The 24,770-nt window shown below is 40.5% G+C and overlaps 1 protein-coding gene across 4 annotated transcripts in view; it reads right to left on the minus strand.

The window, feature by feature from the left end:
* BCAS3 (BCAS3 microtubule associated cell migration factor) overlaps positions 1–24,770 on the minus strand; it is a 1,315,291-nt gene that overhangs the window by 1,221,156 nt on the left and 69,365 nt on the right. For all 4 annotated transcript variants that reach the window (XM_040424689.1, XM_040424687.1, XM_040424688.1 and 1 more), the window contains exon 6: positions 1,278–1,359. In XM_040424689.1, the coding sequence (XP_040280623.1) occupies positions 1,278–1,359 (82 nt within the window). The remainder of the gene's footprint in view (positions 1–1,277; positions 1,360–24,770) is intronic.

The raw sequence follows: 24,770 nt of genomic DNA on the forward strand, positions 1-24,770 counted from the left end.
CCAGCGGAATATTGTCCAGCACATCAAACTGCCTCTGTCAGCTTGTCTTCTTCCCATAGTGCATTATGGCACCCTCTCTTTCCCAGTTAAGTGATGCAAATTCACCCGTTCATCCAAAAAGAAAATGCGATGCATCATAGCCGATCTCCTTCTTCAGTAACTCCATGATCCATTTCTAATATCCAAATGCCCACTGTAGGTGCTTTCAGTGGTGGACAGGGGTCAGCAAAGGCGTTCTGAATGGTTTGTGACTATGCAGCCCAATGCATAGTAATCCATGATCCACTCTGTGTTCTGATACCTTTGTATCATAGCCATAATTAACAGCAATATCTGCTACAGTTGCTTTTCTGTGGGATCGGACCAGACGTCCTAGCCTTTGCTTAACATGCATAGCAGTGATCCTTGGGCACCAGGAACTGTTAATGGATCACTGGTTGTCGTTGCTTGGGTCAACTTTTGGCAGGTACTAACATATGCATACCAGGAACACCCTATGAGTCCTACTGTTTTGGAATGCTGTGACCCAGTCATCACATTTTAGTCTAAGTCACTTTAAGTCACTTAGATCACTTTGCTTGATCTATCAATGTTTTAAAGGGGTTGTGCAGTGATTTATATTGATAACCTATGCTCAGGATAGGTCACCAATATCTGATCGGCGGGGGGTCCGACACCCGACACTCCTGCCGATCAGCTGTTTGACGAGGAGGAGGTGCTCCATCCTTCCTGAGGATAGGTCATCAATATAAATCACTGCACAACCCTTTTAAATATTATGGCTGATAAGGTGACCAAATGTGCCATTGCTGTCTGGTTCAATGGTCACACACTACGGTTAACAGGAGCTGACCAAGCTAATAAACCCCTCAATGCTAGACCCCAAAGTTAGTGAAATTAACCCTTCCACTTCATTGAACCATCAGGGAAGGTTTAATTAGATTAAGTCGGAAAAAAAAAATTGGGTGCGTCTTATAGTTTGAAAAATACGGTAATCTCTGTATAGTAAATCAAACACAAAACTTGATCAAATAATCAGTAAAATAGCAATTTTTATCAGATAAAAGTATTTGTCCATTTTTACAACAATCCAGATCTCATGAGTAAGCAATGGGCTGCGTGTTAAATTAGTACAAGTCACTTTTCACGTAGGAAGTTAAAACAAATTTAATCAGAAATTAAAATAAAAAACTATAACCTAAATGAATAACTACAATTATTAAAAAAGTTATGTAATGTAAAAGGTATAAAAACAAAAATACAATTACTAGACTTACTAATCTGAGGAGATGGCAAGATTCTTGCAGATCGTACTGGACCATGTCGAACTGAGAACAACTCCTGAGCTTCTCCACTAACCTGAAAAAAGTAAAAATCAATTCAATCAAAAATCATTAGAACTAAGATCTATATTGTTCAGCAGTGTCAGAGCAGCCACTAAAGGTAAAAACCTCACTGAAGGTTAAAACAAATGTACATTTGATGCATTCTTATTTATTGCAAGAAATAAAAATGATAAATTTATTTCTCTCCTTTACAAATATTACTAAAAGTCTGTCAGAAGTACACACAAATTATTAAAGAGGTTGTCCGGGCTTTTAATATTGATGAACTATCCACAGGATAGGACATCAATATCAGATCGGCAGGGGTCCGAGACCAGGCACCCTCGCGATCAGCTGTATGAGGAGACGGCGAGCACAGTGAGCACTTGCCGTCTCTCGTCTCTTCCTACTCGTTGCTGTATGTCTATGTGACAGCAGAGCAGGAAGAGAGAAGGGAGACGGCACGTGCGCACTGTGCGCGCCGTCTACTCATACAGCTGTTCGGCGAGGGTACCAGTCTCGGACCCCTGCTGATCTGATATTGATGACCTATCATCAATATTAAAAGCCCGGACAACCCCTTTAATAATTAGTGTGTACTTCTGACAGCCTTTATTAATATCTATAAGGCTTCGTTAAAATCACCGTTCACCTTCAGTTTCTCCTGCCCCTGAGCCGAACGGAGGCCCACGGGCCCCATATAGACTATAATGGGGTCCGTTAGGTTTCCACTCAGAAGATTTTTTTTTAAGCGGAACAAAAGTCCTGCATGCACAACTTTTGTCTCCGCTCCAAAATCTTCTTCGGAGCGGAAATGTAACGGACCCCATTATAGTCTATTGGGCCCAAGGGCTCCGTTCGGCTCAGTTATGTGCCGAATCCATCCTTTCCGTTTTCCCTGCCCCGAGAACAGAAAGGCTGAACGGTGATGTGAACGAAGCCTAAAGGAGAGAAATAAATTATCATTTTTATTTCTTGCAATAAATAAAGAATGCATCAAATATACACTGGCTCAAAAAAAATAAAGGGAACACTTAAACAACACAATGTACAGTACAGACCAAAAGTTTGGACACACCTTCTCATTCAAAGAGTTTTCTTTATTTTCATGACTATGAAAATTGTAGATTCCACTGAAGGCATCAAAACTATGAATTAACACATGTGGAATTATATACATAACAAACAAGTGTGAAACAACTGAAAATGTGTCATATTCCTAGGTTCTTCAAAGTAGCCAACCTTTTGCTTTGAATACTGCTTTGCACACTCTTGGCATTCTCTTGAGAGAGAATGCCAAGAGGTAGTCCCCTGAAATGGTTTTCACTTCACAGGTGTGCCTGTCATGTTTATAAGTGGGATTTCTTGCCTTATAAATGGGGTGGGGACCATCAGTTGCGTTGAGAGAAGTCAGGTGGATACAACAGCTGATAGTCCTACTGAATAGACTGTTAGAATTTTGTATTATGGCAAGAAAAATGCAGCTAAGTAAAGAAAAACGAGTGGCCATCATTACTTTAAGAAATGAAGGTCAGTCAGTCAGAGCCGAAAAATTGGGAAAACTTTGAAAGTAAGGCTATTTGACCATGAGGGAGTGATGGGGTGCTGCGCAAGATGACCTGGCCTCCACAGTCACCGGACCTGAACCCAATCGAGATGGTTTTGGGGGTGAGCTGAACCGCAGAGTGAAGCAAAAGGGCCAACAAGTGCTAAGCATCTCTGGGAACGTCCTTCAAGACTGTTGGAAAACCATTTCAAGGGACTACCTCTTGAAGCTCATCAAGAGAATGCCAAGAGTGTGCAAAGCAGTAATCAAAGCAAAAGGTGGCTACTTTGAAGAACCTAGAATGACATATTTTCAGTTGTTTTCACACTTGTTTGTTATGTATAAAATTCCACATGTGTTAATTCATAGTTTTGATACCTTCATAGTCCATGAAAATAAAGAAAACTCTTTGAATGAGAAGGTGTGTCCAAACTTTGGTCTGTACTGTAACTCAAAGTCAATCACACTTCTGTGAAATCAAATTGTCACTTAGGAAGCAACACTGAGTGACAATAAATTCACATGCTGTTGTGCAAATGGGATAGACAACAGGTGGAAATTATAGGCAATTAGCAAGACACCCCCAATAAAGGAGTGGTTCTGCAGGTGGTGTCCACAGACCACTTCTCAGTTCCTATGCTTCCTGGCTGATGTTTTGGTCACTTTTAAATGCTGGCGGTGCCTTCACTCACTGTAGCATGAGACGGAGTCTACAACCCACACAAGTGGCTCAGGTATGCAGCTTATCCAGGATGGCACATCAATGCGAGCTGTGGCAAGAAGGTTTGCTGTGTCTGTCAGCGTAGTGTCCAGAGCATGGAGGCGCTACCGAGGAGACAGGCCAGTACACAGGAGACGTGAGGAGGCCGTAGGAGGCAACACCCAGCAGCAGGACCGCTACCTCCGCCTTTGTGCAAGGAGGAACAGGAGAGCACGGCCAGAGCCCTGCAAAATGACCTTCCAGCTGCTGGCCACAAATGTGCATGTGTCTGCTCAAACGGTCAGAAACAGACTCATGAGGTGATATGAGGGCCCGACGTCCCACAGGTGGGGGTTGTGCTTACAGCCCAACACAGTGCAGGACGTTTGCATTTGCCAGAAGAACACCAAGATTGGCAAATTCGCCACTGGCGCCCTGTGCTCTTGGAAGCAGATGAAAGCAGGTTCACACTGAGCACATGTGACAGACGTGACAGAGTCCTGGAGACGCCGTGGAGAATGTTCTGCTGCTGCAACATCCTCCAGCATGAACCGGTTTGGCATTGGGTCAGTAATGGTGTGGGGTGGCATTTCTTTGAGGCCGCACAGCCCTCCATGTGATCGCCAGAGGTAGCCTGACTGCCATTAGGTACCGAGATGAGATCCTCAGACCCCTTGTGAGACCATATGCTGGTGCGGTGGCCCTGGGTTCCTCCTAATGCAAGACAAGTGCTAGACCTCATGTGGCTGGAGTGTGTCAGCAGTTCCTGCAAGACGAAGGCATTGATGCTATGGACTGGCCCGCCCGTTCCCCAGACCTGAATCCAATTGAGCACATCTGGACATCATGTCTCGCTCTGTCCACCAACGTCACGTGCACCACAGACTGTCTAGGAGTTGGCAGATGCTTTAGTCCAGGTCTGGGAGGAGATCACTCAGGAGAACCGTCCGCCACCTCATCAGGAGCATGCACAGGCGTTGTAGGGAGGTCATAGAGGCACGTGGAGGCCATACACACTACTGAGCCTCATTTTGACCTTGTTTTAAGGACATTACATCAAAGTTGGATCAGCCTGTAGTGTGTTTTTTCCACTTTTATTTTGAGTGTGACTCCAAATCCAGACCTCCATGGGTTGAAAAATTTGATTCCATTTTTCATTTTTGTGTGATTTTGTTGTCAGCACATTCAACTATGTAAAGAACAAAGTATTTCAGAAGAATATTTAATTAATTCAAATCTACGATGTGTTATTTTTGTGTTCCCTTAATTTTTTTGAGCAGTGAGGTTTTTACTTTAAGGGGTGCCCTGATACTGTAACATAGAATAAAGGGAAATACATATATTGCGAAGAGAATACTCAATGTTATTAGAAGTAAATTCAAATGGTCATTGAAAATATTTTTAATACCAAATCAATTGTTTTTTTTAACAGGACTTTAAATATCCAGTAAATTCACATAAAAAATGACAGCGTTTACAACAAAAGAGTCTTATAGTTATTTCTAGAGAATGTGAGGAAACCTAACACACAAAGACAGGTCAGTTATAAAGTGAATAATAATCCAGCATCAATGATAAAACTAAATTAGACTGAATGTCTTTAGGACTTTTCAACCCACAAGAGCAAATATGATTTGTGTTCTGATGTGTACAACAAAATAAATTCTCTCCTATAAATGTACAAGCTGACAGTTCAGTATGCAAACATTCCTCATTCAGGATTGTGGAGAAATATTCCAGAACACAAAGATAACAGGTTTCTATTAAAGTCACATATCACTACATGCCACTGGCATGAACAGTTAAGGTCCATTTACAAGGCAGATTTTGGGGCAATTATCAGGAACAATTGCTTACACGAGTGCTCGTTCCCAGTAATCACCTGATGGTGCCACCTGTCAATCACCCGATGAATAACGCGTGAAAGCATCACTGATATGGTGTCATAAATGATTTTATCTGGCCATTGGATCAACCTGTGTAAATACGATCTGCTAACCAGAAAAAGAGGGGCGGACTGGCCATAGACCTAGAGGAACTTTTTTGGTGGGCCACCTGAGCTCTCCTCAGTGTCATTCTCCTAGTACATAGTACTGGAGAAACTAGAGGGGTAATCATTAGAGGAAGTCCAGCAGCATGGTGAAGGTAGGGCTGGTTTGGTGTTGTGGCCCACATCTTATCTCTTAAGCCCTGCTCCATATCCATACTAGAGAAAACTGGATGAGGAGGACAGTACGTGGCATCTATTGATGGTCAACACTTATGGACAGAATCTGGGGAGGTATTTTGTGCTGCACTGTGGTATTTAGTTCTGTGGCATGGAAATCTGTGCTGCACTAGGGTATTACTGACTCCTGCCAGTTTGTGTTGGCCCCATCTACTTGTGTTGCCCCATCTTCTGTCAGTATGGACCCACCTACAACTATGAGGCCACTTTTTTTTTCCAAGGCCACTTAACTTCCCAGTCCGCCTCTGCCCAGAAACAATGAATTTGTATGGGGACAAGGGACTATAGTAGTGAACGCTCATATACATATAGAGGGATGATTGGTGAATGTAAATGCAGCTCTCCCCTCTTCTGACAAGCAGGCAATTACGGGAAAGGACATTTCATTCTCGATAATGCCTGCTCAGTTGACCTGTGTAAATGGGCCTTTAAAGTATAAGTTTAGGGTGGTATGTTTATGACAATTATTGCCATAGCTCCTCTGGTGCATGCTCCACCCTCTGTGTTCCAAACACTGGACATTTTTGTGCACCATTCTTCGTACTCCTTTGTCACTATGTTGTATTAGCGGATAATAATGTAATATATTCCAAAACTTGCTTGTCCTATATCCTTCCTAAGGCAGGTGCCTCTTTCACCATTCAGGCAGATGATAATTCTACCTTCTCAAACCTTGTAGTCCGATAGGAAGCATCCATACAGTCCCTGTGAGGTAAGGTATCCTGTTCATGCATATAGTAAAGCTTGTACAGGAATAGAAACAGCCAGAAAACCAATCTAACAGAGACCCTCTAACAGAGAAAAAAAACAGTTGTAGCTTAAATGGTCACTACCTTTTCACACAACTTTGCATAAATCAATAGTACAAACATCCCTAAGAAACTTTGTAATATATCTTATCAAGACAGAAATGTCTAGTTATCCTGTTATCAGCTGTTTACCTCTCCTTGTTCACCTTCTTGTTAAAAAGCAGTGAAACAAGGACCAGCTTATTGAAGGCTCAGATTATACATGTCAGCACAAGTCTATGGAGAGGGGAGGGGGAAGAGTGAAACACATAGACAGGTACAGCGATAGCGACTGCATAGACAGTTTCTGTCTTAGCCCAAGAGCTAAATTCACATTCATGCAAGTCAGTACCTTGTATATACTCCATTATCTTGAGTCCGCTTCTGAATGAGTAAGAGAAGGTTAGGAAGCAGATTTTCCTCTACGTTCTGTGTAAAGTAGATGAAAGCTACTATCCACCCAGCAGATTTGGGAGCTCTCACGTACACACACTGTACTACTTATTAATGTAAAGTTTTTTGAAAGGTTAGGTACACTTTAAGGCACAGAAAGACTCTGAAAAGTGTTAAATGGGTATATAAATGTATTTATGATGACATCTCTAATGAGCATATTTGAAGAACTTAGAGCAATCTGGCCACTCTGCTTGTTTTTTTTTATTACAGTGAGAGAGGTTAACTTTCACACTAGCGTTTTTTTCTTCCGGCGCTGTAGTTCCGTCCTAGGGGCTCAAATCCGGAAAAGAACTGATCAGTTTTATCCTAATACATTCTGAATGGAGAGTAATCCGTTCAGGATGCATCTTGATGTCTTCAGTTCAGTCGTTTTGACTGATCAGAAAAACGTAGCATGTTGTATTTTTAACCTCCGGCCAAAAATCCTGAACACTTTGACTGAACGCCGGATCGGTCTTTTTCCCATTGACTTGCATTAACGCCGGATCCGGCGCTGTGTGTTAGCAAACCGATCCGGCTTTTGCATGTTAAACCCGAAAAATGTGGAAAAAAAAGTTAAAGTCCATAAATGCGGATCCGTTTTTCCAATGCATTTTTTCATTGTGATCAAATCCCTGATCAGGATCAAATGTAATCCGCTTTCACTACGTTTTTCCGGATCCGGCAGGCATTCCGGTGTCGGAATTGAACGCCGATTAAAACAACGCTAGTGTGAAAGTACCCTAACTCTAAATTGCAACAGGTAGCAACTCTTGTCTTTCATCTAGCATTAGCACTTCCAATCACTTCTGCATGAATTTAGTTTTAAAAGAAATGAGTTATTTCAGTTCATAAGACAGGATTCCACTATTCACAATAGTGATTGTCAAATCTTATCTATTCCTTCCTTGTACAATGGACCTCTGGCACAGGTCACTAGAAAACTCTCCCATAGAAGTCAATGGGTCCCATCCTGAACATGTGTCTATGGCCCATGTTGGCTGCCGTAAAGCATTTTTTTTTTATGCTGTGCAAATGCATCAGAAGATAAAAAACAGATTAGTGATAAAGGATATGTGTCACTATCGTTTTTAACTGGCAGATGAAACGTTTGGTGACACATTTCCTTTAAGTACATGACTGATCTCAAGTAAATGTCCTTTTTATCAAGGGCATACTTGTCAACGCAATATATGTACCATCTGATTGTGTCATTCTCACGTACCAACTGTGTGTACTGGAACACCATTATGCCTTTGTACAGTCATGCAGATTATGTATTTTCTTTGTTCACTTGATAAATTCAATAAAAAGAATTTTGAAAAGAAAAAAGAAAGCAGATGGGTAAAAAATGGACTGTAAGATAGAAACCTGAGAAGTAGAGGGAATCATTAAGTATAACTATTTGTGTATACTACACATTTTCAGCTATTTTTTATTATTACTGCATTTATACTCATTTTGAGCTAAAAATCTTTTTTCATTTGGTCTTTATTAAAAATGTTGAGGCATCTGTCTTTGTGGAGCCTTGAGATTCTCTAGTAGCAGAATTTTTCAATCTGTTCTATCAGGCAGCTCAGCTGACGGGACCCTCTGTATACTGTAATAGAAAAATGACATATAGCCAGTACATTTCACATGATATAAATACTTCATGGTTTTGGCTATTGTCTGGGACTTTTTGGATTTTTGATACTTAGGGTGGCTAACCCCTTTAAGGACCAGGCAATTTTTTGAAAATCTGACCAGTGTCGCTTTATGTGTGAATAACTTTAAAACGCTTTTACTTATCCAGGCCATTCGGAAGTCACTTTGTGAGGCTTACATAATAGAAACCACCCAAAAATGACCCCATTTGACAAACTACACCCCTCAAGGTATTCAAAACTGATTTTACAAACTTTGTTGACCCTTTAGGTGTTCCACAAGAATTATGGAAAAATAGAGATAAAATATCAAAATTTCACTTTTTTGGCAGATTTTCTATTTGAATCCATTTTTTTCCAGTTACAAAGCAAGGGTAAATAGCCAAACAAAACTCAATATTTATGGCACTGATTCTGTAGTTTACAGAAACACCCCATAGTGGTCGTAAACTGCTGTACGGGCACACGGCAGGGCGCAGAAGGAAAGGAATGCCATACGGTTTTTGGAAGGCAAATTTTGCTGGACTGGTTTTTGACACCATGTCCCAGTTTGAAGCCCCCCTGATGCACCCTTAGAGGAAAACTCCAAAAAAGTGACCCCATTTTAGAAACTTACGGGATAGGGTGGCAGTTTTGTTGGGTACTATTTTAGGGTACATATGATTTTTGGTTTTCCTCTATATTACGACTTTTTGTGAGGCAGGTAACAAGAAATAGCTGTTTTGGCACCGTTTTTATTTTTTGTTATTTTCAACATTCATCAGACAGGTTAGATCTTGTGGTATTTTTATAGAGCAGGTTGTCACGGACGCGACAATTTCAGTTTTACATAACAAAGCATTTAAAATAAAAAATGATTCTTTAGTGTCTCCACATTCTGAAAGCCATAGTTTTATTTATTTTTTGGGCGACTGTCTTGTGTAGGGGCTAATTTTTTTCGGGATCAGATGACTGTTTGAATGGCACTATTTTGGGGTGTGTATGACTTTTTGAGATGTAAGGTGACAAAAAATTGCTTTTTTACACTTTTTTTTTACGGTATTCACCTGAGGGGATAGGTCATGTGATATTTTTATAGAGCAGGTTATTACGGACGCGGCGACACCTAATATGTCTACTTTTTTATTTATTTATGTAAGTTGAACACAGTGATTTCATTTTTGAAACAAAAAAAATCATGTTTTAGTGTCTTCATAGTCTGAGACCCACAGTTTTTTCAGTTTTTTGGCGATTATCTTGGGTAGGTATGATTTTTGCGTGATGAGTTTATTGTTTGATTGGCACTATTTAGGGGTGCGTTTGACTTTTTGATCACTTTGTTTTGCATTTTTTGTGATGTAAGGTGACAAAAATGGCTTTTTTTTAAACCGTTTTTATTTCATTTTTTTATGGTATTTATCGGAAAGGGTATATCATGGCATAAAAGGGGTTAATCCGCAGCGATCGCTGATACGGGAGGGTCACAGGACCCCCCTCGGCATTGACCTAGGGTGGCTGCTGATTGATTTCAGAAGGCACCCAGCGCGGCGATCGGAAATACACAGGGCGTACAGGTATGCCCTGTGTCCTTAAAGGGAACCTGCAATGTGGATATTTGATTATAATCTAACTAATTATATACAATCATTAACTACTAAAAAGTACCTTAGATGTATTCACTTACTGGTGTGACAGATGGTTATCTCATAATATACACACAAAGATGTCGCATGCTAATGAGCTGATTGGAGTCCGGCGTGATGTCATTGAGTCCAGTGTATATTTAATTCAGAGCTATAGCCACTCCCCTGCCCACCTGCTGCTGATTCATATGGAATCAATTCACACAACCAAATGGAGTAGGTCAGGCTAGTGGTAATCTCTTTAGGCTAAACCCTTAAATCCTGTAGGACCTGATATCAAAGGGTCACTAATATATGACCTGAGACACTTGATTGAATTGGTGACAATATATCTAATAGCTACCAGCAGTGTGGTCTTTCTGTACCGTTTGCACTTGATAAACAGCCAATGTGTGTCTCTTGTTGTTCATTTGAGAAAGTGACCCATTTCATTCCGTGGTCACATACAAAGGATATAGTCCCCTGAGGAATTGCTAACCTTCAAGGAAACGCGTCGGGACGCTTTTTGTTTATCTTTATCAAGGGATCTTTAACCGACCGGGAGGTGCGTGCTTTCAGTGTTTTAGGCTACCCCAGCCACATTGTGATACAGCATAGCCCACCTCACACCTGTTTTTGTCCGTCTTTGTGTGCCCTCCCTAAGCCGAACAGTTTGTTGTTTTTTTGGGATCTATTGGACCACATTCTCTCTGTCGGACAAAGCTGGGCAGTCCATGTCTAGGTAGGGTGACGATAGGGACAGTGTCAGTATAATAGCAGATAAAGAGATAGCGCAAGGGACACCTAGGGCTTTTGACCCAGCAGTGTGTCTTTCTCACTGTGCATCTCTTCCTCTCGCTCTATTGATATTACTAACCTGCATTTTTGTGGTCCCCTCCCACTCTTTGATAGCATTGCTATCTAGAGATACCTATGCAGCAAATAGGTTACATTCAGATTAATAACATTTTTAATGACTATTAAAGGGCCTATTATTTTATTACTGATACTAAAAAATGTTAAGTATTAATTAGCTACCCACTATTGTGATTCATATGGAAACAAACTGTCATTCAGCAGCAGGTGGGCAGGGAGAGTCAGAAGCTCATGAATATTCAGGACTCATCATTATCAGCTGGAGCTTTTCATACAAGATGTTGGCAGATTGACTGAGTCAATTAAAGACAGTGACCCAGCATTTTGCTAAGAGAATCAGTCACTTATTTATGTTGCCCTTAGTTAGGACACCATAAAACTGGTGACCGGTTCCCTCTAAGTACCAGGACATTAGGGCGTACCTGTACGCCCTGTGTCCGTAAGAGGTTAAGTAAGTGTTTATGACCTCAGAGTAATTTAGAGATAGGAAGTTAAAAAATAGACGAGCACTCATACACTTAGCAACGAAATTGAGATATGCAGAAATTTTTATTGTTAAATCCCCATAAAATTCAAGAAATAAAATAACTCATAAAAATTCAATATAGTAACATACATTAAAAAACAATCACATGTAATAAATGGTCAGTATAGTTGATATTATATTCAATAGCATTCGATAATATATGATCAATATAATCGATATAATATTCGATAATAGATCGATAATTTCAATGGTGTTCAGTAATATAAAACACACCGAGACTCTTCAAATGATATCCAGATCTTATATGTGCTGTTATTGCAAAGAGGGAGGTATTTCCTTTGTAACTCTATCCCAGATTGAGAAGGTGAATGTCACTTTAAATATTGCAGGTGCATTTCCCCTGGGAGCGCAATATATTCATAAAGCATCCACAGGAATCCGATAACATTAGGCTTAAAGTCTCTTTGGCATTTCCTTAATAGGTAGAGGTAAGCTTTAAATCAATGTTTGGCTAATCCCTCTGGTGTCTGCTGTGTCCCGGTTGCTTGAGCGGAGCTTTCAATATATGCCGGCTTGTTTAATCGCTCCTTGAAAAAAGCTTGATTCAAATTTCGCGGGAGTCCCAAAGATCACGGGAGTTGGCACTTTGTTCCGCAATTTCCTTTGGTACAGCGTTCGACAAAAAAGATGTTTATTCCTTTACTGTAGAAATTTTCTCTGTATGGCCATACAGTTTTATCGGAGGCTTTTCAATGCAGGTACATCACTTATTTCACCATACGCGTTTCGGGTGGATTCGCTCTCCCTTCCCCGGTGGTAAAGTGTATGCCTGCCTGGCCTCCATTTTTATCCTTTCTTTGATTGCTTCCAAAATCACAAGCACCTGCTCTTCATGCTGTTCCCAATCAGTCAGGAGATCCTCCTACATAGTCTGGGATTAATCTTATAACGCATTATCCTCTTTTTCTCTTTTGCGGTTTTCATGCGTTTTTTTGGGGAACACGAGCGTTTTTTTGCCCAGATGTCCCAATCGGTGCGATATACTACTGTATATAATATCAACTTAATATCTGATTGCTAACATTATAAAATCGTATTTTTATAATAATATTGGCTAAAATATTGCTGAATATATTAATGAGGTTAAAATACACATAAAATGCAAAACATAAAACTGTAAATAATCCCTAACAGTTGTAACTTTTAGACATTTGTCTAATGAAATCCCACCCCTCCAGTGTTTTCATTAGACTAGGATGGAATCTAGACGTATTTATGAATTTGGATCTCTGCAGAGCCGAAAGGACTCAATTCTGAGTTGGAGATCTTTGGATTTATGTAGGTTGGGTGTCTCGTGGCCGACAGCACGTCGCATGCTAGGCCGTTATTATCGGCGCTGCGACGTGCCCTTGGCCTCTAGATAACCCACCCTCCTTTCTCTATCAAATCTATAAAGTCTCCAATTTTCAACATTCCTCAAATCCCTTAAAAGTTACAACTGTTAGGGATTATTTACAGTTTTATGTTTGCATTTTATGTGTATTTTAACCTCATTGATATATTCAGCAATATTTTAGCCAATATTATTATAAAAATAAGATTTTATAATGTTAGCAATCAGATATTAAGTTGATATTATATACAGTAGTATATCGCACCGATTGGGACATCTGGGCAAAAAAACGCACGTGTTCCCCAAAAAAACGCATGAAAACCGCAAAGAGAAAAAAGAGGATAATGCGTTATAAGATTATTCCCAGACTATGTAGGAGGATCTCCTGACTGATTGGACAGCATGAAGAGCAGGTGCTTGTGATTTTGGAAGCAATCAAAGAAAGGATAAAAATGGAGGCCAGGCAGGCATACACTTTACCACTGAGGAAGGGAGAGCGAATCTACCCGAAACGCGTATGGTGAAATAAGTGATGTACCTGCATTGAAAAGCCTCCGATAAAACTGTATGGCCATACAGAGAAAATTTCTACAGTAAAGCAATAAACATCTTTTTTGTCGGACGCTGTACCGAAGGAAATTGCGGAACAAAGTGCCAACTCCGCGATCTTTGGGACTCCCGCGAAATTTGAATCAAGCTTGTTCAAGGAGCGATTAAACAAGCCGGCATATATTGAAAGCTCCGCTCAAGCAACCGGGACACAGCAGACACCAGAGGGATTAGCCAAACATTAATTAAAGCTTACCTCTACCTATTAAGGAAATGCCATAAGAGACTTTAAGCCTAATGTTATCGGATTCCTGTGGATGCTTTATGAAAATATTGCGCTCTCAGGGGAAATGCACCTGCAATATTTAAAGTGACATTCACCTTCTCAATCTGGGATAGAGTTACAAAGGAAATACCTCCCTCTTTGCAATAACCGCAAATATAAGATCTGGATATCATTTGAAGAGTCTCGGTGTGTTTTATATTACTGAACACCATTGAATTTATCGATCTATTATCGAATATTAAATCGATTACATACTTGAATTTTATGGGGATTTAACAATAAAAATTTTCTGCATATCTCAATTTGGTTGGTAAGTGTATGAGTGCTCGCCCATTTTTTAACTTCCATATTCACTTTCCAATAGAGGGTGGGGTGATTCCCTCCTTATGAGCTTGTAGCACCATACCGTAACTACGAACGAGTGAGCCACCACAATCTACTAGTAATTTAGAGATAGGGTTTACTGGATAACCGCCACAAAGTGAAAGTACCATTCACAGAGCTAGACAAAAAAACCCTTTGTGACAGAATGGCTCAATATTTTTAATAAAAACTAACTGAAAAAATGATTTTAGCCTAAAATGAGTAAAATGCAATTATAAAAAAAAATTGCCCCCAAAGGTGTACATGACCTTTAATTTTTGTAGTTGATTTGTATCATTCTACTGATGACAAACATTTCTCCTGGAGGGAGAAAAATAAGGAGAAGACTGTCAATCATGAGCAAATGGGTGGGTAGTGCAGGAGATTATGAATAACTGTGACTATTCTCAGGTAGATTTGTCTCTTTTCAAGGCTTGTACAGCAAAGATTATGATGCTGGTTCTCAGCAACCACTTACTTTTAGCTCATGAGTGACACACATAGAAACATAGAATGTGTCGGCAGATAAGAACCATTTGGCCCATCTAGTCTGCCCAATATATCTGAATACTATGGATAGCCCCTGGCCCTATCTTATATGAAGGATAGCCATATGCCTATCCCATGCACGCTTAAACCCCTTCACTGTATTTGCAGCTACCACTTCTGCAGGAAGGCTATTCCATGCATCCACTACTCTCTCAGTAAAGTAATACTTCCTTATATTACTTTTAAAACCTTTGCCCCTCTAATTTAAAACTGTGTCCTCTTGTGGTAGTTTTTCTTCTTTAAATATGCTCTCCTCCTTTACCGAGTTGATTCCCTTTATGTATTTAAAAGTTTCTATCATATCCCCTCTGTCTCTTCTTTCTTCCAAGCTATACATGTTAAGGTCCTTTAACCTTTCCTGGTAAGTTTTATCCTGCAATCCATGTACCAGTTTAGTAGCTCTTCTCTGAACTCTCTCTAGAGTATCTATATCCTTCTGGAGATATGGCCTCCAGTACTGCGCACAATACTCCAAGTGAGGTCTCACCAGTGTTCTGTACAGCGGCATAAGCACTTCACTCTTTCTACTGCTTATACCTCTCCCTATACATCCAAGCATTCTGCTGGCATTTCGTGCTGCCCTATTACATTGCCTTCCCACCTTTAAGTCTTCTGAAATAATTACTCCTAAATCCCTTTCCTCAGATACTGAGGTCAGGACTGATATCAGCGTGTCTATCATTACTTCATGATGCTCTGAATGAGGGAAGTTTATGACAGGTTTCCTTTAAAGGAATTTTTTGCTTAAATCAGTTAAAACATAAAACAATCAGTGGGGGTTTGACTATTGGAAACTCCACAATCCTATGAAGTACCAGTCCCTGTTGCCAATTTTTGATCAAGGGCGTGCAAAAAAAAAAAAGACATGCTCATATTCTACAGTGCTCGCCTTCCATTTATACCTACTAAGATATTAAAGGAGTTATGAAGAAAAAAAAATTAAGCACTCTAAATCTGATGTCAGCAATATATACGTACACTAAGCAAGTTTTATGCAAAAACATTTTTTTACTCATGTACCTATTTCAGTTCTGGCCCTTTGTTGACACAGTTGCAGAGCTGGAGGGGGGGAGGGGGCGTGTAACAACAATCTCTGAGTTTTTCTTTATGAATATTTGTGGGTGTCAACAAAGACTGACTTTCCCTCCCCCTGCTCTGCAAAAAGAGTGAATACAAGTGCTGCCCTGACTGCAGTCTGACTACTGGGATACCTATGTTGTATATGTGGGACTACAAGTCCCAGCTGTGCAGTACAATGACATTACTGATACACACAGGATCTCCCCCCTTCCTGTTTTTGTGCAATGCTCTGCAGACAGTTCTTCACAATTAGCAGAAGAGTACAGAGGAGAGAACTCCTCCAGTCATTGTCAGCTCTGTGTTTGCAGGGTGAGGAGGGAGGGTAGATCCTGTATATAGCATTTGTCCCTTCAGTGCCTGGAGAAGAGGAAACCCTGTAGCTGCTAGCTACCTGAGGCAGAGACTCCAGACCTGAGTCTGTGCTGCTGATGGTAGAAGGGGTTAAACTGTGCTGAAGAATCCAGTGGGAGGGGAGACACAGGGCAGACAGCTAAATGAGCAGATATGGACAGTGCAAGGGGGTGTGGCTTGTTGCTCCAAGCAGCACAGCCTTCACAGTAATGCAATCAGAGCAGGGAAAGAAGCTGACATCACAGGTCATGTGACACTCAGCTAACTAAAAGAACAGGGCCGCTGTATATGAAGTAAGTGAATTGAAACCCCCATTACATTTACTTATTTAGAAACATACAAAGAGCAAAAAAATAACTTGGACAACCTCTTTAATGGTTATTTTTTTGTGCTTTTAAAATAGATATGTACATTCCAAGCTCATTTTCAGAACTACACAGTAAAAAGGGACATTTAAAATGAAATACCTCCAGGTCAGATTACTAAGGGACAATTATTTCAGGATTGCAATGTGTAAATACCCAGAGCAGTCTCCACATTTAATCTTCATCAGTTATGTAGGCATTACACTTTGTGCGTAATGCTTTTTTATCATCCCAGAATGTAGATAATTTGTCCATCCAGATTTAGACCGAGCATTAGCATGTTTACTGATAAATGATTCCTTCAATATATGAAACAACAGCTCCATCTGCCAGTAATGAAGTGTCCAAGGATGGAATCTGTGTATGCCTTGTTAGAGACAATTATAATATTGTAATTGTGCTGAATCACACCTTTTTTAGTCATTTTGAAAACAAGTAGGAGATTGGTTATCATACTTAGACTACTTTCACACTCGTGTTTTGGCCTTCCGTTTGTGAGATCCGTTCAGGAATCTAACAAGCGGTCCAAAACCGATCAGTTTTTGCCCTACTGCATTCTGGATGGAAAAGGATCCGCTCAGAATGCATCAGTTTGTCCATTCCACTTTGGAGACTGACACCAAAATGCTGCTTGCAGCGTTTTGGTGTCCGTCCGTCTGATGAAACTGACACAATCTGGCACAATAGAAAACAGATCCGTCCGCCATTGACTTTCAATGGTGTTCAAGACGGATCCATCTTGGCTATATTAAAGATAATACAAACGGATACGTTCTGAACAGATGCAGACGGTTGTATTATCTAAACGGATCCGTCCATGACGGATCCACACAAAACGCGAGTTTGAAAGTAGCCTTATATGGAAATAAAAGAACGCAGGCTTTCTCTAATTATCAGGCGTTAATTGGTCACATGTGTTTGTGCAAAAGCCCAATATAGTGAACAGCTATAATCTGGAGTTTACTCTATAGTTTAATTAGCGTCCATACAGACTGGGTAAAAGGGGTGGTTCAAGAGATACTGGTGGAGATTTATCAAAAAGTGATGTAAAGGAAAACTGGCTTAGTTGGCCATAGCAATCAATCAGATTCCTCCTTTCATTTTCCAAAGGAGCTCTGAAAAATGAAAGGTGGAATCTGATTGTTTGCTATGGCCAACTAAACCAGTTTTCCTTTAAACCTCTTCTGATAAATCTCCATCATTACGTTTAGAGTTAGATTAAGGTAATGAGGGGGCAGAGGAAGAAGTAAAAATGCAATTGTAAGTATAGCCACCAAGTCAGGAATAAGGGCTGCCATAATTAAGAGTGGCACTAGCATTGGTGCCTTTGGTGACAATAGTTGTGATCCCAACTGTTCAAGATCAAGGGGTGGTGAAAGGTTGGTGGCAGTCCCCTTCACTTCATAGTGGGTTGTAGTAGTGATGATAATGAAGTACAGGTCAGGATCTCAAAAACAGGACAGGATATATGAAAAAGAAGCAGGACAATGGAGGCGATGGCTAGAGGATAAAGGGAGAGGCATAGAATTTTTTTTTAAATGATTGCAAAGAATGCCAGCTCCTCATGGTGCTACAAGAAAGAATTACTGAAGAGTACAAAAGCCCCTGTGTGAGCGTTACACATTGTCCAAACAGCAGGTCAAATGGGCCTATGCTCTTTTGTGCACTACAACTAAGGCCATAATATATTGACCATCATCATGCCATTACCTGGGAGACACAGAAGAATTACCGATAAAGTCTCTGGGTTCCCGTCTTTCTCCACCACTACAACAACTTTATGTTACTTTGGCTTCCAGGTTCCTGGAGGCAACAATTTCCTCCTCATTCTAATGTCTTGTTGGCGCCATGGGTGCTTTGATTGCTATTGCTGGTGTAGATGGTGCTGCAAGGCAGCAGCCCACTCTTTTTTCAACTCTACATGGATGACATCAGTAATCTTTGTAGGAATTTCCATACCGTAAAGGCGTAAACAATCTTATGTTGTCAGCAATCTTTTAGCATGTCAACTGAATGCTTTCCTGGCTAGGCTGCTAGCGGAGCAATACATGGAAGATCCTCATATTCAACTTCTAATAAAACCAATCCTGCTCTGTACAAGAACATTGCTGTCTTTACCTGTCTATTCCTATTCAGACAGCACCTGTAATACCAGGAGCAGTAACTATGGAAAGGGATAGAGTATGTGTGCTACAGCCCACTAAGACAATCTACAGCACAGCTGGTAATCTAGAGCCTTAAGCAACCGAGATCGATGTGGATGGCTCAGCAGACTTCTGACACCTCTTCTCTTGGTCTGCTTCTAGCCCCAAACAGCATGCCATCCATCCATACACTTGCGTACAGAGCGGTCAGTATTAACAATATTATGTGCATAGTGAATATTGAAGATGGGAAGAGGTGGAAGCCGGTGAGGTGGAGCCTCAGCCAATAGCTGCAGAGCACTGAGTGATGACATATACGTGGTTATTGTATCATGTGGCCATTTGGTAATTTTGTATGGGGTTAAGGACCATTAGCCTGCAGAACACCTTGTAAAGCTGCATTTGAGGACCAGAGGAAAATTATTTCTATTCCTCGAATGTTAACTGACCCTAGTATATCCATTTTTACTAGTTATGAACATCTGCCAGGGGCTGCACTTTAATATCACAGTCGACAGATGTTTTCTTACTGCAGACAGTAAAAATAATTGACCTACTATAAAATTTCAGGAAGCGTTCTTAACTTCCTCTTGGTTCTACTACTTAAATCAACAGAGCAAAATAGGCACAATCCACTCATCACCAGTGGCATACCTTCCATGGAGGCAGACCACGTGTCTGCTATGGGGCCAGAGTGGAGTGGGCGGAGCATGGCCATGAACTGCTTCTTCGGTCCCCCACAAGAAAACTTTCATTTTTCGTGCAGCTGCTACTAGGGGGAGATCAGTGAAAAGGGATTTTTACATCTTCCATTACAATCAATGATAACGGTGTAAATTCCTATGCACTGAGTTCCCTCTAGAGGTGGCCAGTTTTGTAATATATTATGTGAGGGAAGCAGTAATTCAGATCTGTACAGAGAAGATTTATCAATGTATGTCAGTTGCGTTGTGTTAATGCATTAAAAAATATGGTATTCAGAATCAGCACCATATGTAAGAAGCACCTGTTTCCGACACAAAAGTGCTATGGAAGCAGATGTGCCACTGAACAGGTTTGACATAGGGCTACTCCAAAGTAGCCCCCGGTCTTCACCCTTTAACTCCTATACAGGGATGTGTACTCCACTGCAGGGGAACCATCAGGACACCAGCTCTTGGAGTAGTCTCTGTTCAGTGGCTCCTGACCAATGAAGACATATAGCACTTGTAATACATACATACAGTGGTGTACCTTCAATGAAGGCAGACCATTCAACTGTTATGGGGCGAGATGGAGCCAGTTTTATACTAGATGGAAAGCAAAAGATTATCAATGTATTTATGCCAGTTGTCTGGCATGAATACATTGAGAAATATGGTGTTCAGAATGAGTGCCATATTTATGAGGCCAAGTGTGACTTTTTTATTACAATTTTTTAAAATGAAAATTTCTTCCACTTAATAAAAAAAAATGCTAATTCATCAGAAATCTGGGGTGTCGCGCTTTGCAATCTGCACTAAATGGGAATGATTGACGCGCACACAGTCAGAAACTGGCTGGGGCAGGGGGACATACTAAGGTTTGCTATGGGGCCCTATGAGATCTGTGTATGCCCCTGCATATATAGATGTGTCACATGCATAACATTTTTTTATTGCTGGGATTCAATTACAGCAACATCAGAATTCCCATAGCTAGGCTGCTTTTATAAGGAAAGCAAGTGTACATGAGGAACAGAAGAATAAATGTTTCTACTGTCTGTCAGCTCACATTGTGACGTTTTGGCAAAACAGCATAAACACTTTCTGGCTGAAATCCTTCCATAAAGATTTACGAGGCCGAAGGCTCCTGCAAGTCAGTTTGGTTTCTTGGTTGATAAGTAAGCAATGCCAAACACGCTTCCCTCATTCAGGAAACATTTGCAAAATGTCTGTGTGATTAATGTTGGCCATTTCTTCTTCCATTCACCAAGGTGTCCAGCATACAAGAGGGAAATAGAATAAGGCAAAATAGAAACCACATTTGTTGAGCTGTTTTGAAGTATGTTGCAGCGATATATATATATATTTCCGCTACAGTTTGTGATGCACTTTTTTATAGACAAACATGGGACTAGACACAAAATAGAGGAGATGAATCTACCATTTATATTCACGATTTTGTTTAAATTTATTCTGGGCTTAGCTGAGCATGCGTGTAGCAATGTAACATGTTATGGTACCTCCCTGTCCCAATCTCCTGTTACTAGAGAGAACACTGTGATCGCCTCATAGGGAGTGTACGTCTGCTGCTAACTTGTAGTAGGTAGACCGCATGGCTACTGCCACTGCCACCACTGTCTGTTGCTGAGGAGGAGGAGATGTAACCTGCTTCCTAAGCTCATCTCTGGAACAATAGTGGGACGGAACAGCGTGCGAAAGGAAAGGGAAGAAGATGGAGAAGTGGAGTGTAGAGCAAAATAAGGCCACATTAGTGGCTGTGTGATGAGAGTCTGCCTGGTTCCCATTGACGAAACCTGAATATACTAAATTGCGTTTGAAGAGTGGCTTCTGGGGGAGTCGGCTGGAAGACCTTTAAGTTCTGGTTAACAGCAAATAGACGATCTAAGCAGGAGTTCTATACAGTTTGGTGGTTTTAGCACATGGAGTGTGAGTATGCATAATGTAAAGAAATGTTTGGTTGATGACCAGTGATGTACTAGAGCTTTAATATCAACTATCTCAGTATAAGCAGACTGATGTTTTTGTTTTTTTTGCGAAACAGTGGACATAAAATATTGAGTGAACTTTCTTAGTATATGGTGTTAGGCAATAAGTAGCAGATGTGTATTACTAACGATGACTAGAGGCAGCGCGGCACACAAAAACAACTAAAGCCGATAAGAACCCACAGAAAAATAGATAAATGTGGGACAGTGGGAAGCTGAACACAATGACAAACTCCCCGGGATTGACAAGATTGAACAGAGATGAAGCTGCTGTTAAAGGGATTCTGTCACCAGGTTTGGGGCTATAGAGATACGGACATGCACGGCTAGATCGCCGCTAGCATGTCCGCAATATATGTTTCCTATAGGGCTGTGTGGTTTTAATTTCTTTAAAAAAGGATTTTATAGATATGTAAATGAGTGTTAAATGTGTCCAAGGGGCTGCACTAACCTTCCTTGTGCCCAGCCGTGCCCAGCCACGCACGCCTGTGAAGGAGCCCAGCACCGCCTATGTCTCCTCCTTTCATTAACCATAGATAGCCGCAATCTCGCGATGCGCGAGCTCGCGCATGCGCAGTGCCGGTATAGTGTTCCTTCCCTGTGCTGGCATCAGCTTCAGGGAAAGAACTGCGCATGCGCGAGCTCGCGCATCGCGAGATTACGGCTATCTATCGTTGATAAAAGGAGGAGACATAGGCGGTGCTGGGCTCCTTCACAGGCGGGCGTGGCTGGGCATGGCTAGGCCTAAGGAAGGTTAGTGCAGCCCCTTGGACACATTCAACACTCATTTACATATCTATAAAATCCTTTTTTAAAGAAATGAAAACTACACAGCCCTATAGGACACATATATTGCGGACATGCTAGCGACGATCTAGCCGTGCATGTCCGTATCTCTATAGCATCATCGAGAATATGTGTTGAAGTGTAGTACCAATACAAAAGAGTTATACTGGGATGAAAATAATATGCGGTTGTTCCGAGCATGCACCTCAAACTTAAAAAGATAGAAGTACCTTTAGAGAGTGTAAAAAATTACTGACAGATCAGGAAGTTGCGGATTCCTTACTGTATCCGGCAAAGCTAAGAATTGTGTGGAACGAGAAGACATGTTTTCTTTCCCAAGATATTAGGGATGTTGGAATAGGGGGACTGGGTGTTATCATGGTTGGAATGGGATAGCGTAGTTATAATGTGATGCGGTCTGTTAACAGCATGGGATGGAATGAGTTTTTTTTTCTTTGATCTATGATTACTTGTTTTTTCATGAAATATTAGAGGACTTAAAGAGAGATTGAAGAGTATGGTGACGTTTAATCTGTCTTGTTTATATTCTGCTCCCCTTCAGTACAGAGATACGGAGAAAAACAGGATGTTATAGATGATTAAAAAAAAATAGTTCATTTGCCACAATTGACAGTTGGGGACATCAATGCTGTAATGGATAATAACCAGGATAGATATTATCCTAACTGTAACAAGGGGTATAGGAAAAATAGAGTCAAATCGTAAATGATAGATAACTTAGTTAGATTGATGAGATATTTGGAGGGAGTAAAATCCTGAATGTACAATTCTCATGTCATTCCAAAACTCAGGGAAGTTTTTCAAGAATTAATTTGGAATTTGGGAAAAGGGCCATGCTAAGTAAGGTGAAACCCGCCATGTATGGATCAAGGAGACTGTGGGATCACATTCCCATTATTGTAGAATTTGGGGCTAAAAAAATCCCTTTTGAGATTAAATGGAAGGTGAATTAGTATAAACTCAATTGGACAGTATGAATGGTTCTTTGGGGATGTAGCAGCCTTCTGTAAGATAAATAGATCATCAGCAGTTCAAAATGTTGTATGGGATACTTTCAAAGCATATATAAAGGGATTTGATTAAAGAGATTAGGTCCCCCCAGGCAGGTTTCCATAAGAAATAAATGGATTTATGAAAAAGTTCAGGGATGTTCGGTGGCCTAAATTGAGGCTCCAGTTAGTGGGGAAAAGAATAATTGTATGGCATCACAACAGTTGTTAGATCAAGTACATCAAAAAGGGCTAAGTTCTTACAAATTTGTAGAAGTAAATGGATGGTAGAGGGTGCAATACATAGTAAATTTGTAGCTCAATTAGTGAAGACCCAAAATAGTAGCCCACGCATAATGGCAATTAGGCCTAAAAAATGGGATTACAATAAGGGAGGATAGAGAGATTTTGGATTATTTTAGGAATTATTTTAGATTAATTTATACTTCAGAATATAAATATGAGAATGGGGAGCTGAGGAGATATTGATATTTGATTCTGCAGAGTTTAGTGCCTTGAATGATGGTCAACGGGAGGCACTAGAGACTCCTCAAAAGAGAATTATCAAAAATATCAGGAGGTGGTGTCTGAAGAGCTGCTTGGGACATTGGTACAGTTTTATGAGAAGGGAAAGCTGCCTAGTGTTATAGAAGAGGGGGATATAATCTCGATTTGTAAATAGGGAAAAGATCTGATGGAACCAGATTCATATACATGAATAGATTAAGAAAAGTTATTTCAGTAGTGATTAATGAGGATCAATGCGGATTCATACCAGTGAGAACTACTGTAATGAATATTTCTAGAATGTATACAAACATGGTGGCGAGGTTGATTGAAGTAGATGGGGAGGCTATCCTGCCACTGGATGCAAATAAAGCATTTGACAGGATTAAATGGCGACGCCTTTGGAAGACAATGGAAAAGATGGGCTTTGGTTTCAATTGATATATACATATTCCCAAGTATCTATATGTTTGGGTTCTCTCTGAGGTATGGTTCAATACCTATATCTGGTTCAATGATATATCTGAATGCTACTTCGAATTCTCTGCAGGCATAGGCAGATGTAATATTAGAATATGGTAGGTTTGCTGGTTTTAGTAATAAAATGTGGTAAGTCGATGCTTACGCTGTTAGAAGCCGAGTTCGATTTCAAGTTTTAAATTGGCTTTCCAGTTTAAAAATCAACTACCGTAGTTATTCAACTAAGTCACACGCAGCTTTGTGAATAATTAACTTCAGCACATTGAAGCCCATACATTCTAATACTGTACGGAGACGGATCTCCGTACAGTATTATTACAAAATTTTAAACGAAGCGACTTCGGATGAAGCATCTGAAGCTTGATTCACTCAACACTAGTTACAAACTATGTTACTATGTACGTATTGATACTCTTTGCAATGACACTTGAAATGTAGCTCTGGGGGCCTCCCATTTCTCTTGATTATCTTTGATATGTTTCTACACCGTGATTGGAGTCCACCTGTAGTAAATTCAATTAAATTTATGACTTATGCCTCATTCATACGTCAGTGTTTTGGTCATTGATTTTTTCCATCAGTGATTT

The sequence above is a fragment of the Bufo bufo genome, chromosome 3 (assembly GCF_905171765.1).
Source record: "Bufo bufo chromosome 3, aBufBuf1.1, whole genome shotgun sequence".
Lineage (NCBI taxonomy): Eukaryota > Metazoa > Chordata > Amphibia > Anura > Bufonidae > Bufo > Bufo bufo.